Source organism: Arvicanthis niloticus, chromosome 4, assembly GCF_011762505.2.
Source record: "Arvicanthis niloticus isolate mArvNil1 chromosome 4, mArvNil1.pat.X, whole genome shotgun sequence".
Classification (NCBI taxonomy): Eukaryota; Metazoa; Chordata; class Mammalia; order Rodentia; family Muridae; genus Arvicanthis; species Arvicanthis niloticus.
In genome coordinates, this window is record NC_047661.1 from 1,721,906 (window position 1) to 1,740,248 (window position 18,343).

Genomic DNA, 18,343 nt, shown 5'->3' on the forward strand with positions numbered 1-18,343 from the left:
TGGCCTTTTCTGTATTAATAGTAAACCTATGTTACCTATCCCTTCTCCCTAGTTTGTATTTTTATAACAACAACAACAACAACAACAACAACAACAACAACAACAACAACTTAAACAATAATTATTCTTATTCTTCGTTTCCTATCTCTGGCTATGGAATCCAAGTGCCCAAATCAGAAAACTAGTTAGTTGGTGTTGTGGTGCCATCTAGTGGTAATTTTGGTTATAGGCATGCCTGCTTTGCCACAGCGATCCACCTTTGGCTTACTTACCTTACTCAATCTTGCCCAGAGGAGAACTTGGTCCCTTTAGGACCAATATTCTTGCACTTTGGACTCTTTTTTTTAAAATCCTTCTCTTTATTTAAAAAAAAATTAGAGTCCAGTAAGATAACTCAGTGGGTTAGCCTGGTGACCTGAGTTCTATCTCAGCCACACAGAGTGGAGAGGATCAACTCCCACAAGCCCTCCTCTACCTACACACCTATGCAGACATAAGCGAATGAATGAATGAATGAATGAATGAATGAAAATAAATAAATAAGTTTTTAAAGCTTGTTTTTTTTATTATAGTCTTGAGTCAACTAAGAATAACAGAGAAAATAGTGAGCAGGTCCATGACACCCTTCAAGGGGGAGAGAGTGTGCACACATACAAAGATAGTCCTGGGGGCATTGTTCATACCTTGTACTGAACACTGAATAAGAAGGTATTGAGCCCCTGTTCTAAATTGCAACATTCCCTCTTAGAGGGAGGATGGAGGCTCAAAGCCTCAGGAAGGTAACAAGACTCACAAGCCTGGGGAAAGCCCTTCCCGGGTTCCATAATTAATTGTAATCATGCACAATTAAGCAGTTGCTGAGGAAGAAGAACCTCATCCAGGGAGCCCCACTGATGCAGCTTCCCCCATCCCAGGGATTGCCTGTCCAAGTCTTTATAGGTGACCCAATAAATGCACTGGTTCACCAAGCTATACTTGGGTAGAATTATTTCTCTAGATGCCTTATCTGAAATGAGCAGACATTTGTCCATGACTATCCAGGAAAAGCCACCAACGGAAGACAAAGATCTGTATTTTAAATAAAACAAACATTAAAACTTAATAAGAAATAGTGTTAATCAAAGATTACATAAATATTCCCATTTGAATGGAGAGGATTTTTGGAGTCTGCTGGCCTATTGTAAGCTCCATGTTCTCTTACTGTTGGTAAATGCATCAGCATATGACTGGCAAAGCAATGTTTAATCTGCCCACACTCAGAGATGACTGTAAATTTAAAGGCCTATTTGGAAGACCGAAAACAGCAAGGCCCAGAGACATAGAACAAAAAGAAGGATAAAGACAGTATGTTCTACAGGTCTCTTGGTGAGTGAGCAAAGCCTGAGAGCCCAGAATACAGACCGTGGCTCTGGCTCGGCTTTGGAAAGCTGAGAGAACATGAATAGCCCTTTATTGTCTGCACTGGACAGCAGCCTCCAGCTTGTGTTTTCAGCCTCAGCCGTCCATTAGAATCCACGCCATCTGCTTGAATTTAACAGTTTGGGGGCGTGGTCTGAAGCCTCGTGAGATTTCAGGTTCCTGGGATGATCCTCATGGATCATCGATCACAGTTGAAAACATGGTTTGAGCCTGTCCTGGTAACTGCAGTCAGCCCACGTCACTGAAGGCTGATAAAGGCGCTGTGTAAAGACTTGGGAGTTGGTAGAAACAGAAGATGAGTTACAGGATGTCTATCTGTGAGGAGTCCCAGAGTCTAAGTTAATGCCAACCTGCTCATTGGCCCAGAGAATAAAAGTAGTGTTTATTTTATTTTACTTTTTAAAAAACGTTAGATGCTGTACCTTGAAGAAGAAGGAAAAGAAAATATAATGTGTGCATTCCCACCCAATCAGCTCAACTCCACACCACACCTGGTGTTTGGGTGTGGCCAAGGCACTCAATCGATCCTTGACTCCAGGGGAGTTGGGACGGCTCCACATACTGTCCTCATGAAGAAGGATAATGCAAAAGGAGAGCCACACTTCTTAAAACACACCTCAGCTACTGGAAAGGTGGAACCTTTTGTTTATTTTGAGACTGTATATCTCTGTGTAGCCCTGGCTACCCTGAAACTCGTTTTGATGACCATGTTGGCCCCAAACTCAGAGTTCTGCCTCCTGAGTGCTGGGATTCAAGGTATGCACTACCAAAAAACAAAACTGAGAACTAGAGAGATGTCTCAGCAGTTAAGCATACTGCTGGTCTTACAGAACACCTGGGTTGAGCACTCACAGGGGACAACTCAATACTGTCCTTATACTCCAGCTCCAGGTATCCAAGGGGCCTCTACAGGTGCTTCCAATTTACATACAAACATACAGGCACACACAGATACACATAAATTAAATAAGTCTTTAAAATATACAAAGTATCTATAAGCTTAGCTAGTCCTTAGGGGTCTGGTTTAAGAAGCAATCAAATGAAATGGCCAATAAGTATTCTCCCCTGCACAAATGGGAGTTTTAACTTTTTAACTTTGGAAGAAAGAAAATTATTCTCATCCCTTCTTCAAAAATCTCCTCCCTTTGTCTCTGAAGATGCCATAAAGCAATCATCACAGACAACCAATCACAACTATCAATTACACAAAAGGGCCAGTTACATCTCAAGGGACACTTCCCATTTACAATTTGCATTGCCAATTGATCCAGAAACAGAACTAAATGAGTCTGTGGCACTGGCTCATCTGCCAGCAATAAACACCTGCCTCTTATTTCTCAAAGACCCTGGCTTGGGCCCTACTTCTGCTGATAGGGGAGGAGGCCCAGTCTGAGAGACCCCTTTACTCTCTGTACCAGAACACAGGCAGCAAAGCTACTACGCCAGTCTTCCTAGGATCCTTAGTGGCTCTCACCTCAGGACCAACAACTGCTTGCTATCCAGAGAAATCCAGCAATGCCTGCATCATGTCTAACATACATGGAATGCAATAGTCAATGTCTCTGTGGACAGAAGTTCGAAAGGCAGCATCCTAAACTGAGAGCCTTGTGTGGGAGAGTCCCCACATGTGGCAAACAACGGGAATTCCTGAGGCTGCGCATTAAGACAGCTGCAAGCACACAGCTATCTTATTCAAGTCTCAGAAATATAAATAAGCTTCCTCTTGCTCCAGTAACTGGTAAAACTTCCACTTCCATGACCCAACTGGAGAATTTTATCAGCCATTCTGTTTTACTTTTTAATAGGCTGGATGATTTTAAATGTAATCGATAATTATGGCCATCTACCTCACATTTAGCTTTCTTGAAGCATATGTCAGCCCAGAGTAGCTGATAAGAAAGTAAAATAATAATAATAATAATAATAATAATAATAATAATAATAATAATAATAATTTTCTATCTTGGTCTGGTTCTCAGTTTTATAGTTAGTAGGTAGGTAGTCTGGCTATCCAGTCTCTACAGAACTGGCAAGAATTAGTTCACTACCCTGAAGCTATATGAATAACAAATAATGCTGCTTCATGTTATCATAAAATTATGTTCACAACATTAATTGAACTCACTGTAACTCACTCTCCCAGGACACATGCAATCCAAACTTTGGAAAATCATAACACTCCCCCACCCCCCCAAAAAGCAGCCTGGGACAGTTTGTTTTCGCCAAAGCAAGAATTCTAAAGACTCAAAACAGTGGGCCGTTACATTGTGGCTGTGGTAGTATTTCAGATTGGCAGAAAATTATGGTATCTCTTTGCACTGAACGCTCCAAGAAGAATTAGTGCCATTTGTGCTTCACCAATTGATGGAGTATACCCATGCCCTGTATAGTTAAAGCAGCTTTCAAACATGTTGAATGAAGAAATATGGAAGTAAAGTCTGGGTAAACAGTTTACGTGGCAAACACCTTCTTCCCAGATGCTCAGGAGCCCTGCACCTGAAACTGCAGGATTCACAGCACATGTCCCAAGCAGGAGTCCTTCAAATCTTCCTGGCCTTCTCCCAGTCAGGTACTCAGTAATCACTGAACATGTGATTGGACAGTAACATGAACAGACATTAACAACGTCTGAATTTGAGCCAGGCATGTGGCATACACTTGGAATCTCAGCCCTTAGGAAGCTGAGGAAGGAGAGACAGAGGAAGGGAGGGAAAGAGGGAAGAAGGGAGGGAGAAAGGGAAAGAAGGAAGGAAAAGAAAGGAAAAGAGAGAGAGAGAGAGGAGAGAGAGAGAGAGAGAGAGAGAGAGAGAGAGAGAGAGAGAGAGAGAGAAACTACTTTGGTAAAACTGCCCAGCCCCCTGCTTTGAAGCACACTTGCTTTCCCCCCAAATATTTGAGTAAGCTATAGTTTCCCTCTTTGGTTTCCTGTGGTTAAATAGTTTTAGTGGTTTCTCTTCTCACTATAAAGTTAGGTGCTATTATCAGCCTTCTACGCACGTTGCTGCTTCCCCAGAGCAGCCCGTGGTTTACCAAGGATCAAAGCCCTCTTAAGGAAATGTCAGCCTTGACAACATTTCTTTAAAGCATGGGCCTTGTTCCTATATGGCAATTTTTTAAAACATGGAGCTTTTTAAGATTTTAAAAACTGCATATGGATGTTTGCCGGCAGGTGTGTGCTGCGTCCTGCTACCTGTAGAGATCATGAGAAGGTGTGAGAAGACGTGAGTTCCAGACAGTTGTGAATCACCACGTAGGCAGTGGGACTGAACCCAGGCCCTCTACCCAAGCAGCCATGCTCTTAACCACAGAGCCGTCTCTCCAGCTTCCTCCTCACAGCACGTTTCTATATAATTTTTAACATCATTTGATAAACTATTTACAAAGTGAGGAAGCTTTTTGACTTTCAGGTGATGATTTTCTTGTTCTGGGATCAAGACTTCAAATCTGAGGGGACACACCTGGACTATGACCCTAGAGTGAGCACACGTCACAGGGGGAGGAGCCATCTTATCTCACGTTCTTGTTCTCCTCCCCCCTTCCTTGACTTGGCCGGAAGAGAGGAAGTGTAGCAGAGTGTACTTACCACTAGTCAATAAGGATATTCTGAGCCAATAATGAGTTGGCTTCTAATAAGCCAATTAGGACAAAAGACAAAACGGACTTTCTCCTTACCCTTATACTTTTAAATGAAAACACACAATGCCAGTAAGGTTGTAATAAAACCAATAAACTCCTAAATCCCTTTCTTGTTAGATCTGTGTGTATGTATGAGCATCTCTCTGGGTGTATGCCACACGTACATAGGTGCTAACGAAGGGCAGAAGAGTGTGCGGGATCCCATGGGACAGAGCCACTGTGAGCCACGTGACAGAGAGCCTGGGGAGCAAACTGAGGTTCTTTGGAAGAATAGTAGTGTTCTTGACCCCTGAGTCATTTCTTCAGTCCCCCAAATCTTTTTGGCCATGTAGATTACCACAACGTTCATTGAATATTAGTTTAAGATAAGAAATCAAAGCTATAAAAATTGTCATAGTGTTTTACTGTAAGACATTCTTAACCTGAACCTTAGAAGAATAAACCAATAGAAAAACTATATGTAAAAGAACATATAAAAATGAAATATCTTTACTGGATAAAAGACAAAAAATGTGGTACTAGGGATTACATCCAAGATTTCACATATGTGAGGCAACCACCTGACTACCATGTTATCTTCCCAAAAAGTGCTTGTATTGTGTCTAGATATGAAATGCTAGAACCAGAAAATTGATCAAATAAATTCAGACATGCCAATTCAGGGGAATCATTACAGTTCATTACTTATGTTACAACATAAAAAGTATTTATTAGTTCGTATTTGATCAAATGTTTCAAGCTTACCATAAGTACTAAATCAAATATACATATCTATGACAGAAACGAAGACTGGAGATGGTGGACAGTTATGTACTAGAAACTACAGAACTGTAATTAACTTTCTTCTGGCCAATCATGGTGTTAAGAGCTGCCTAGAATCCCACAAATCAGGGGGGTTAGAGTAGAGGTGGGAAGGTAACTATCTGGCATGCACCTTAAGGATCAGAGTTCAACCCCAGCACGAAAACAGAACAAAGAAATGAAACCCTCAGTGGGTTGTTAGGTAAATGCACCATGGTTGGTAGGATTACTAGCGAGAAGAAGCAGCAGATTGTCGCCCCCACCCCCACGTCATCACCTGTAACACATGACCTACCCTGTAAGCCTCCTACATCAGGAGGGTTTTGCTGACTCCACACTTGCTTCTGGACAGTTGGCCAGTCTATTTTCAAGGGCCTCTTAGGACCCAAAGAAGAGCCACCAAGCCAGCCTCCATCTGTCCTCTCTTGCCCCAGTACATGACAGGGACCTTAAAACTGGTCCTCCAGAGCTGTCAGTGCTGTGCCAAGGATCCAAAAGAATCAACCCTAGATAAAAGGACTCAGCACAAGGAGCAGCGGCCTCTGCTGGCTGAAACTGAGACTGCCCAGGCTAGGCCAGGCTGTAATTACTAGAAGCAATGCCGAACCCAGCGAAGGAGCTGAAGGGAACTGAGCTAAGGACCCCCCAGCTTTTAACTGTGAGCATATTCTTTCCTACTCACCTCACCCCACCCCACCCTCTCTCTGTATCCTGAAACCAGAAGATTGCAGACAGACACAAAGCCCCTTTGTGACAGGAAAGAGCTTGAGGCAGGCCATACAGTAAGTATGGTCTCACTTTTGAGGAATGGAGAGGATGCTCTGAGAGAAACAAGAAATCCCAGTCCAGTTTACTTAAAGCTTTATGACTGGAAATTGTGTGGAGTGGAGGGGTGGGGGATACGTGTGTCTCTGTGTGTATGGCGAAGTGTGTGCGTACACACGTCTGTGTGTGTGACGTGTATGTGTACGCCTGTGTGTATGAACATTCACATGTGTGCATGTGTGGTGTGTGTTTGTATGTGTGTATATGTGTATATGTGTATGTGCATGCATGTGTGAGTGTGTATATGTGTGTGTATGTGTAAGTGTGTGTGTGTGTTTGAAGGAAGTACTACAAATCAGGGACAATGGATTCCAGCCTCCCTAAAGACGTGTTCCAAGAACTCCTTCAATAAGAGGCTTTGTAGCAAGTATTAGTGGGCCATCTATAGTTCAAGTTGGGCTCTGTATTTCTCTATCTTCAAAAAATCTCCCTCTTCAAACAGTCCTAAGGCTAACTTATATCATATCAGCGACTGATTATACAGGCTCTTCAGAGGACTCTCAGGCAAGCCAACCAGCTCCAAGGCCCCATCTTTCTCTACCAGGCTGCAATACCTTTTGAAACCACAGTAATATCAGGGGCAGCAGAGGTCTTCTCAACATGACTGCTTCACCCTCTCAGAGCAGGACTTACCTTCATAAGAGGCAACGGGAGCTCCTCTGTCACAAGCTTGATTCCGGGAATTTCCTATGGCAGGGAAACATGAATACAGCATATCAACCACCCATGCTCAGGCCTTCAGGAAGTGTCTTCTGCATAGACAGGAGCCGAAGACAGCAACAAAAAGAGTAATTTATGTAAGTTTTAAATAGCATTTTCAAAGGTACAATAGTAACATTTTAAAACAACTATAATTATAATTTAGAATTTAGAATATATAATATATTCTATATATTATATAATATATAGAATATATTATAATTTACAATTTAGAATTAGCTATGAGCAAGAATAGTTTCTAGTATTTTACTTAACTGTATAGAAGGCTATTGAAATGTATAGACTCTGGGTACAATTAAATTCAGTCTTTGGGTGTTTTGGTGTTTGTTTGTTGTTGTTGTTGTTTTGTTTTTTATAATAGAGTTTATTTTAAAAAATCCAACTGCTGATAAGTGTAGTGCTATACATCTGTGATCCAAGTGAGAGGCTTCTAGGCTAGCCTTGAGCTAAATAGTGAATTCTCTGTCTCAAATTTAAAAAAAAAAAATCCAAGTCAATCTTTCCATATGGATGTGTGAACTTGCTACTCCCTGTGTAGCAAGCATTAGGTGACAGTTGGCGAGGAAAGGGTAATATTTACATCATTACTAAAGATCAATGTGAGAGCACAGAGCATGGGATTGGAGGACACCTTTTATAAGAAATTATTTCAACCACAAGAAGTTTTAAAGCCGCACAGTAAACCCCAAGATAAGTCTAGAGATAACTATGGGCTTCTCTACATTTTCTTGTGGAACTTCCTGGTGTCATATGTGTATGTTCACAAGGTCTCCTGGGCCTCAGAGAGCCTTGAGAAATGAACAGATGAATCCCTGCCCATTGGGATGATGGCCTCACACAGCATCCAGGTAAGAACACAGCCCAGGGACCACTGCTCCCAATCCTGCCTCTCCACACCTCAGTCATAGGACAGAAGAGCAGTGGTAACGCACAGAGGGAGCTGAGGTGTGTGTTTCCTGACTCGATGGTGTAACCTGCAGACTTCCTGTTGCATAACCACACTCTGCCTATACATTCGTAAGTCGTTTGAAAGAACACCAAAGTGTGTGCCTAGAAAAAGGAGAAGCTCAGTCTTTCCACTTGCAATTTTACACCATAACAAAGAAATCTATTAACTACAATCCAGAAAACAACCAGAAAAGGCCTTCAGGAAAACACTACTTATTGTAAATATCAAAACTTTAGAAATTTTTAAAACATAACTATATATGGTGGTGCATGCCTGCAATCCCAGCACTTGGGAGGGAGGGAGGGGCATTTGGGAGGATCAGGGATTTAAGGGAATCAGCCACACAGGCAACTGATGCAGGCCAGGCTGGGTTATATGAGCCCACGTCTCAAAACAAAAAGAAAACAAAACAAAAATATTAAGTAAATCAAATGCATTTGACTCTTTCTTTCTTTTCTTTAGACAGGGTCTCACTACTATGTAGCCCAGGCTAACCTCCAACTGAAGATCTTCCTTAGGCCTCCTAAGTGTTGGATTATAGGCATGCTCTTTCCATGCCTCTATCAACTGTGTTGAGACAGAGACAAAACACAAAGTGAAAAGTGTCACGATTTATCTAGTACATATTTCCCTATGCCTGTTGCCTAAACTTTGCTTAAATATTGCTATAAATACCTTTTAAATACAACTCCAGCTTCAAGACCAAGCACACTGCTCCACCATCTAACTGAAAGGAGAAGAGGCAGGTGCTGCGAGCTGCCTCATATGGAGCAGTGTTCTGGTGCATCACTGCCTACCATGAAGGTGTCTAGACCAACAGGAAGCATGTCTGCGATTCTTCCTGAAGCTTCTGAGTTGCCTAATTTTCTTTATAAATCTTTATAAAAACAGGGAAAGGTATCTTAAAAGCCAAACTCTACCAAGAATCATCACAGTGGTCTAGCCATTCCTCATTCATAAAACCTATTACATACTTGAATCTGGTGAACACAGGAGCAAAAATGTCTTATAGAATACCATCATTGAGGTTCTGTTCTGCCTGCCAGAAGAAAGAGAGACAGTCATCCTGTGTCTGCCCATCATGTCTATTGCTTTATGTAAATACTTCTGGCCAGTGCTCACTGTAGGCTGAGCATCCTTGACCAAGGTGCTCACCAGCAGAAATGAGTCAGATGTGGCTTTTAAAACATTTTAGGTTTTAAAATCCTTCATAGACATGAGGTCTTTTAGTGAGAAAACAAAAATCTACACATGAAATTTATTTGTCTTTCATAACACACACAAACTTTAGAAACATGCCTTTGAGTCTTCTCAAATCAGTCAACTTTTATTGACACAATACTTCTTTTGCATATGCATTTCAGAATATGTATATAATATCTATGCATATCTATGCATGTATGTATATTGAATTTACCAAGTAGGATAAATTTTTCATATGTGGCATCGTATTAACCTTTAAAATGTTGCAGATTTTGTAGAATTTAGATTTAGAATTTTCTGATTAGGGTTGTTTATACCATCTGACAAGAAATTTCAATTCAGCTCCTTGTCAGTCAAAACAGAAGTGAAATCACAAAGCTGGTTACCATAACAGGAATGCTCTCCCCTGACCCACAGTGGTGAGTCCACCATGACTTTGTTACTTACTGCATTCCAAGTCAGCACAGAGGAGTAAGGTAAGAGCATGCCCACGTCATCCAGCTCTGCATACACACTCCAATAGGAAGAAGCTGAGCAGATTATAAAATGAGACATAATAGAAACAGAGAAGTCAGCATGGTGATTTAACCAAATCCAGTAAACTGATGAGTCCTCGCCACTCATTCATGGCTCCTGAGGTTATCCATTATGATTTTATCTACAGCTTAAAATGTTCAGGTGCACTGAACAAATCTTGGGCTATAGCTTTGCACCCAATCCCACAAAACCCAGAGGAGGGGAGGCTCTCAGGAGCTCTAACCCTGGCAGTATCTTAGGTAAGGAGACAGCAACATGCGCCCCAAACAGGGAGTAACTGGGATCCACTGGGACCCAGAAATAAACCCCTGGCCAGGGGCACTGGTTCCTTCCTGTCTGTGCCCAAGCATTGAGCAGATATTGGGCTTCAGCTCTTATCCCAGCAACAACACCTACCCCAAACAGTTCTGACACAACCAAGATAATAAGAAAGACAGGCTACAGTCGGAGACAGGGCAGGTAGCACTAAAGAAAATCGATGGCGAAAGGCAAGCACAAGAACATAAGCATCAGCAACCCAGAGTACTTAGCATTATCAGAACCTAGTTCTCCCACAATAGAAAGTCCTGAATACCCGATCACACCAGGAAAGCAAGATTCAGATTTAAAGTCACTTCTAATGATGATGATAGAGGACTTTAAGAAGGACATAAATAACACTCTCAAAGAAATTGAGGAGAACACAGGGAAACAGGTGGAAGCCCTTAAAGAGGAAACACAAAAATCCCTTAAAGAATTACAAGAAAACACAACCAAACAGGTGAAGGAATTGAACAAAACCATCCAGGACATAAAACTGGAACTAGAAACAACCAAGAAAGCACAAAGGGAGACTAGCCTGGAGATAGAAAACCTAGGAAAAAAGTCAGGAGTCATAGACACAAGCATCACCAACAGAATACAAGAGATAGAAGAGAGAATCTCATGCAAAGAAGATACCATGGAAAACACTTACACAACTGTCAAAGAAAATGCAAAATGCAAAAAGCTCCTAACCGAAAACATCCAGAAAATCCAGGACACAATGAGAAGGCCAAACCTAAGGATAATAGGTATAGATGAGGGTGAAGATTTCCAACTTAAAGGGCCAGTAAACATCTTCAACAAAGTTATAGAGGAAAACTTCCCTAACCTAAAGAAAGAGATGCTCATGAAACATACAAGAAATGCACAGAACTCCAAATAGACTAGACCAGAAAAGAAATTCCTTCCCTCACATAATAATCAAAACACCAAATGCACTGAATAAAGAAAGAATATTAAATTCAGTAAGGGAAAAAGGCCTAATAACATTTAAAGGCAGACCTGTCAGAATTACACCAGACTTCTTACCAGATACTATAAAAGCCAGAAGATCCTAGACAGATGTCATACAGACCCTAAGAGAACATAAATGCTAGCCCAGGCTACTATACCCAGCAAAACTCTCAATTACCATAGATGGAGAAACCAAAATATTCCATGACAAAACCAAATTTACACAATATCTTTCCACAAACCCAGCACTACAAAGGATAATAGAGGGAAAACTCCAATACAAGGAGGGAAAGTATACCCTAGAAAGAGTGAAAAAGTAATCTTCCAACAAATCCAAAAGGAGATAGCCACACAAACATAATGCCACCAGTAATAACAAAAATAATAGGAAGCAACAATCTCCTTTCCTTAATATTTCTTAACATCAATGGACTCAATTCCCCAATAAAAGACACAGACTAATGGACTGGATACATAAACAGGAACCAGCATTTTTCTGCATATAGAAAACGCACCTCAGTGACAAAGACAGACACTACCTTAGAGTGAAAGGCTGGAAAACAATCTTTCAAGCAAATGGTTCCAAGAAACAAGCTGGAGTAGTCGTTCTACCATAGAATAAAATCGACTTTCAACTTAAATCTATCAAAAAAGGATGAGGAAGGACATTTCATACTCGTCAAAGGAAAAGTCAACCAACATGAACTCTCAATTCTGAACATCTATGCGCCAAATACAAGAGCAACCACTTTCATAAAAGAAACCTTACTAAAGCTCAAAGCACACATTGCACCTCCCACAATAATAGTGGGAGACTAGAACACCACACTCTCAGCAATGGACAGATCATAGAAACAGAAACTAAACAGAGACACAGTAAAATTAACCTAAGTTATGAACCAAATGGATTTAACAGATATCTATAGAACATTTCATCCTAAAACAAAAGAATACACCTTTTTCTCAGTACCTTCTCCAAAATAGACTATATAATTCATCACAAATCAGGCCTCAAAAGATACAAAAATATTGAAATAATCCCATGCATCCTATCAGATCACCATGGACTAAGGCTGGTCTTCAATAATGACAAAAACAATGGAAAGCCCACATTCACATGGAAACTGAACAGTACTCTACTCAATGATAATGTGGTCAAGGAAGAAATAAAGAAAAAAATTAAAGACTTTTTAGAATTTAATGAAAATGAAGACACATCATATCAAAATTTATGGGACACAATGAAAGCTTTGCTAAGAGGAAAACTCATAGCTCTAAGTGTCTACAAAAAGAAACTGGAGAGAGCATACACTAGCAAGTTGACAATACACCTGAAAACTCTAGAACAAAAGAAGCAAACACACCAAAGAGGAGTAGACAGCAGGAAATAATCAAACTCGGCTGAAATCAACCAAGTAGAAACAAAAAGAACTATACAAAATATCAACAAAACCAGGAGCTGGTTCTTTGAGAAAATCAACAAGATAGATAAACACTTAGTCAGTCTAATCAGAGGGCAGAGAAACAGTATCCAAATTAATAAAATCAGAACTGAAAAGGGTGACATAACAACAGGAACCAAGGATTAAAAAAAATCATCAGTTGCTACTATAAAAGCTTATACTCAAAAATTGGAAAATCTGGATGAAATGGACAATTTTCTAGACAAATACCAGTTATCGAAGTTAAATCAGGCCTAGATAAACCATCTAAACAGTGCCATAACCCTGATAGAAATATAAGCAGTTATTAAAAGTCTCCCCACCAAAAAAGGTTCAGGACCAGATGGTTTTAGTGCAGAGTTCTATCAGACCTTTAAAGGAGAGCTAATACCAATGCTCTATAAAGTGTTCCACAAAACAGAAACAGAAGGAACACTACCCAATTCATTCTATGAATCCACAATTATGCTCATACCTAAACCACATGAAGAATGAACAAAGAAAGAGAACTTCAGACCAATCTCCCTTATGAATATCGATGCAAAAATACTCAATAAACTTCTAGAAAATTGAATCCAAGAACACATCAAAACAATCATCCATCATGATCAAGTAGGCTTTATCCCAGGAATGCAGGGATGGTTCAATATTCGGAAGTCCATCAATGTAATCCACTATTTAAACAAACTCAAAGAAAAAAAAACCGCATGATCATCTCACTAGACGCTGAGCAAGCATTTGACAAAATCCAACATCCCTTCATGTTAAAAGTCTTGGAAAGATCAGGAATCCAAGGCCCATACCTAAACATAGTAAAAGCAATATACAGCAAACCAGTAGCCAACATCAAACTAAATGGAGAGAAACTTGAAGTAATCCCACTAAAACCAGTGACTAAAGAAGGCTGCCCAGTTCTCCCTACCTATTCAATATAGTACTGGAAGTCTTAGCCAGAGCAATTAGGCAACAAAAGGAGGCCAAAGAGATACAAATTAGAAAGAAAGAAAGAAGTCAAAATTTCACTATTTGCAGATGATATGATAGTATACTTAAGTGACCCCAAAATGTCTACCAGAGAACTCTTAAGCCTTCTGATAAACAACTTCAGCAAAGTAGCTGGATATAAAATTAACTCAAACAAATAAGTAGCCTTCCTCTACTCAAAAGATTAACAGGCTGAGAAAGAAATTAAGAAAACAACACCCTTCACAATAGTCACAAATAATATAAAATACCTTGGTGTGAATCTAATGAAGCAAGTGACAGATCTGTATGACAAGAACTTCAAGGCTCTGAAGAAAGAAATCAAAGAAGATCTCAGAAGATGGAAAGATCTCCCATGCTCATGGATTGGAAGGATTAATGTAGTAAAAAATAGCCATCTTGTGGAGAGAAATCTACAGATTTAATGCAATCTCCAGCAAAATTCCCACTCAATTCTTCACAAAGATAGAAAGAGCAATTCTCAAATTCATTTGGAATCACAAAAAACAGGATAGAGAAAACTATTTTCAACAATAAAAGAACTTCTGGGAAGAATCACCAACCCTGACCTCAAGCTGTACTACAGAGCAGTAGTGATAAAAACTGCATGTTATTGGTACAGAGACAGGCAGGAAGACCAATGGAATAGAATTGAAGACCCAGAAATGACCCCATACCTATGGTCACTTGATCTTTGACAAAGGAGCTAAAACCATCCAGTGGAAAAAGGACAGCATTTTCAACAAATGGTGCTGGTTCAACTGAAAGTCAGCATGTAGAATACAAATTGATCCATACTTATGTCCTTGTACAAAGCTTAAGTACAAGTGGATCAAGGATCTCCACATAAAACCAGATACACTGAATCTAGAAAGAAGAGAAAATGGGGAAAAGCCTCTAATACATTTGCACAGGGGGAAAGTACCTGAACAGAACACCAATGGCTTATGCTCTAAGATCAAGAATTGACAAATGGGACCTCATAAAACTGCAAAGCTTCTATAAAGCAAAGGACACTGTCAATAGGACAAAACAGCAACCAACAGATTGGGAAAATTTTTTTTTTTTTTTTTTTACCAATTCTACATATGATAGAGGGCTAATATCCAAGGTATACAAAGATTTGAAGAAATTAGACTCTAGACAATCAAATAACCTGATTAAAAATGGGGTAAAGAGGTAAACAAAGAATTCTCAACTGAGGAAACTCGAATGGCTGAGAAGCACCTTAAGAAATGCTCAACATCCTTAGTCATCAGGAAAATGCAAATCAAAACAATCCTGAGATTTCATCTCACACCAGATCAAAAACTCTGGTGATAGTAGATGCTGGTGAGAATGTAGAGAAAGAGGTTCACTCCTCCATTGTCGATGGGACTGTAAGTTGGCACAACCACTATGGAAAGCAGTCTGGCAATTTCTCAGAAAATTGGACATGAGGACCCAGCTATAACACTCCTGGGCATATACCCAAACGATGCACCAACATACAACAACCAACATACATATGTTCATAGCAGCCTTATTTATAATTGCCAGAAGCTGGAAAGAACCCAGATGTCCTTCAACAGAGGAATGAATACAGAAAATGTGGTACATTTACACAATGGAGTACTATTCAGCTATTAAAAACAATGAGTTCGTGAAATTCTCAGGCAAATGAATGGAACTGAAAAATATCATCCTGAGTAAGGTAACCCAGTCACAAAATAACACGCATGGCTTGCACTCACTGATAAGTGGATATTAGCCCAAAAGCTCACAATACCTAAGATACAATGCATAGACCACATGAAGCTCAAGAAGAAGAAAGACCAAAGTGTAGGTGCTTTGGTCTTTCTTAAAAGGAGTAACAAAATACCCAACCAGAGCTCCCAGGGTCTAAATCTCCAGCCTGGGAACACAAAGGGAGAGACGTAGGGCTCCACCTGTATAGGTAGTTGAGGATGGCCTTGTCAGGCATCAGTGGAAGAGGAGGGCCTTGGTTCTGAAAGTTTAGATGCCCTAGTATTGGGGAATTTGAGATCAGGAAGGCAGGAATGGGTGGATGGGTGGGGACATACCCTCATAGAAGTAGGAGGGGGTGGGATAAGGGGTTTTGGGGAAAAATGGGAGAAGGTAATATTTGAAAGGTAAATAAAATATCCAATAAAAAACAGATAATGGATCTGGCATTTGTAGTCTAGCAGTTGAGACTTTTTGTCAACAATTTATTACGGGGATTCCTTATAATCTTCAAAAAGAAGGTATTGTGCAAGGAGCCTGTGGAACTTCAAAATAATATCTTCATAAAATAAAAAAGGGGAAGGTATATACCCGAACACCACAAATTTATTTAAATCATACCATTTTTATTTTAAATTTAAAAAATTGGATGCCAAGGAACTTTTGGCTGAGTGTCTATGGCACCCTTCAACTAGGCATACTTATGCCTAGGTGAAAAGGAAGGATCTATTTACAGGCATATGGCATGATCCCGACCAGGTATCTAATATGTGGAAGAGGGTATGTTTGTGTTTTTTTCTGCAGGATGCTATTGGTACATGGTAGCTGCCAGAATGATTGGTGAGACACGCTGTTGCTGAGACAAAGAATGATGCTGACCTGTGAGCTTGCTGAGTGCCCTGACAAGGGTGACTGGGAAACTGTATTGGACATATGTTCCTGAACCACCTTTGCTTGCTTATATCCCAGATGGGACAAGCTTCCTTGCCTCAAGTTTCTAGAACTTGTAGGACAGAGAATCAAAAAGAGAAATTATAATGTCTCTTGTATTTTTCTCAAAGGTATTAAAGGTATTAAAAGGTATTAAAAGGTATTAAAGCTATTAGAACTCAATCATGTACTGGTCTAGAAATCAATCCAATATTGGAAATAACAGTCTACATTTGGAAGGCTGGATTTGTACATATTCAGAGACATATTTGGAAGTTAGCTTCAGTTTTCTATGATGTTATGATAGCAAGAGATAAAGTTGGGACAGGATCTGGATTTCAAACAAGGGTTAGTGCATGCTTTAAGGCTCTTTTAATTGTCAAGCTAAAATTGGTTTTTCTCTTCTACAATATTTATTGTAAGTTGCATTGACTGTATAATTTTTAATTGTGTTAATGTATTGAAACCTGGCACGTCTGTTATGGGGGTCTATCAACCAGCTTTTGTCTTACTGCCCTGAGTATTAGAAAACCTTGGTTCTCTGAAAAAAGCTTGAAAGTACTGGAAGAAGTGAGTTAGGCTTTAAGCAGAAGCAAGAGTGTAGCAGGCTTGATTATTGCTGGTATAACAGCTTTAATTACATTAATTGCTAGCACCACTGCTTCTGCAATAATATTGACTCAAGGAGTTAAGACAGCTATTCTTGTTAACCATCTAGCAAAAAATCTTATTCATGTATTGAGTATACAAAATGATTTATATAGGTATCTGGAACAATAGATTGATGCTCTGTAACCTATTCAAATTATCTGAAAAAGGTTCAGGAGTCAAGAGTTAGGGGCCATCTCAAGTGTCATGACAAATATCATTGGAGTAGTGTTACTTCTAAAATTTACAATGATTGTCATTATAATTAGAAAAAATTTAAAGACACTTGTAAGATATTTGGCATAATCCTAACACCTCTCTGGATGTTTTAACTTTGCATAGTGAGATTATGAATTTAAAGAATGCTGCTCTGTTGAGCTTTAATGCTACAGATAATGTTAATAATATTATAGATGGCCTTAGGTCAGTATTTCCATTTTGGTCAAACCTCAGGAATGGCATATATAGCTTGATCAGGCTAGCCCTTTTTGTCCTGGGAATACTTTTATTTTTGCCCATCATGTTAAAGCTCATCTCTAACTACATCAACAGGCTGACAGCCAAAGTACATGACTTGAAACTGACAATGGACTCCCAGACAGAGTTATTAATTTAACAGCCTGGCAAGCCAAGGATGGGTAAGATTCTGCACAGAGCCTTACCAACCTAAGACAAAAGTGCATTGCTTTTGATAATGCATATTCCATGATGGGTAAAGAAGGCATTCTTGTCAGAATGACCTAAGACAGGCTCAGTCTTGTTTATGCAATAAAAATGTGAAGAGCCTTTGGAGTTGCCTGGCAGGAATCTGACTTTGGCCAAGGACAAGGAATTGGACAGCAGGCAGGAATCTGATATTAGGCTGGAACAAAGAAGTAATTTCAGGCAGAAATCTAAATCCTAGGCTAGAACAAAGAATAAATTTCAGGCAGGAATCTAAATCTTAGGCTAGAACAAAGAAGTAGGCTTCAGGCATGAAAATGACTTTGTGCTAGGACAAGGAAGTAAGCTCAGATATTTTGATCATCCTTAGAAATAGTAATCACAGGAGTGATCATGGAGACTCTGTTTATTGTTCTGTGTGTTCATTGACTATCTGGATTTATTGCCTTGCTTGATCCTTGACTATTTGCATCTATTGTATTGCTAGTTCCTCAACCTAGAACTGATCTTAATACTTGCATGTAATTTAAACAGTCTAAAGGCAAAAAAGGAGGAGGAGGGATGGGATAGGGGATTAGTGGGGGCAGGGATGGGGGAGGGCATC

At 39.9% G+C, this 18,343-nt stretch overlaps 1 protein-coding gene across 9 annotated transcripts in view; it reads right to left on the minus strand.

Annotated features, from left to right (window-relative positions):
- Positions 1-18,343, minus strand: part of LOC117707057 (gamma-secretase-activating protein) — a 94,160-nt gene that overhangs the window by 21,694 nt on the left and 54,123 nt on the right. For all 9 annotated transcript variants that reach the window (XR_013109693.1, XR_013109692.1, XM_076932135.1 and 6 more), the window contains 2 exons: positions 10,001-10,083; positions 7,315-7,368 (listed from right to left, as the gene is read on the minus strand). Coding sequence is in view for 7 of the 9 variants with exons in the window: in XM_076932135.1 (XP_076788250.1) it covers positions 7,315-7,368; positions 10,001-10,083 (137 nt within the window). In the remaining 2 variants the exon portion in view is untranslated. The remainder of the gene's footprint in view (positions 1-7,314; positions 7,369-10,000; positions 10,084-18,343) is intronic.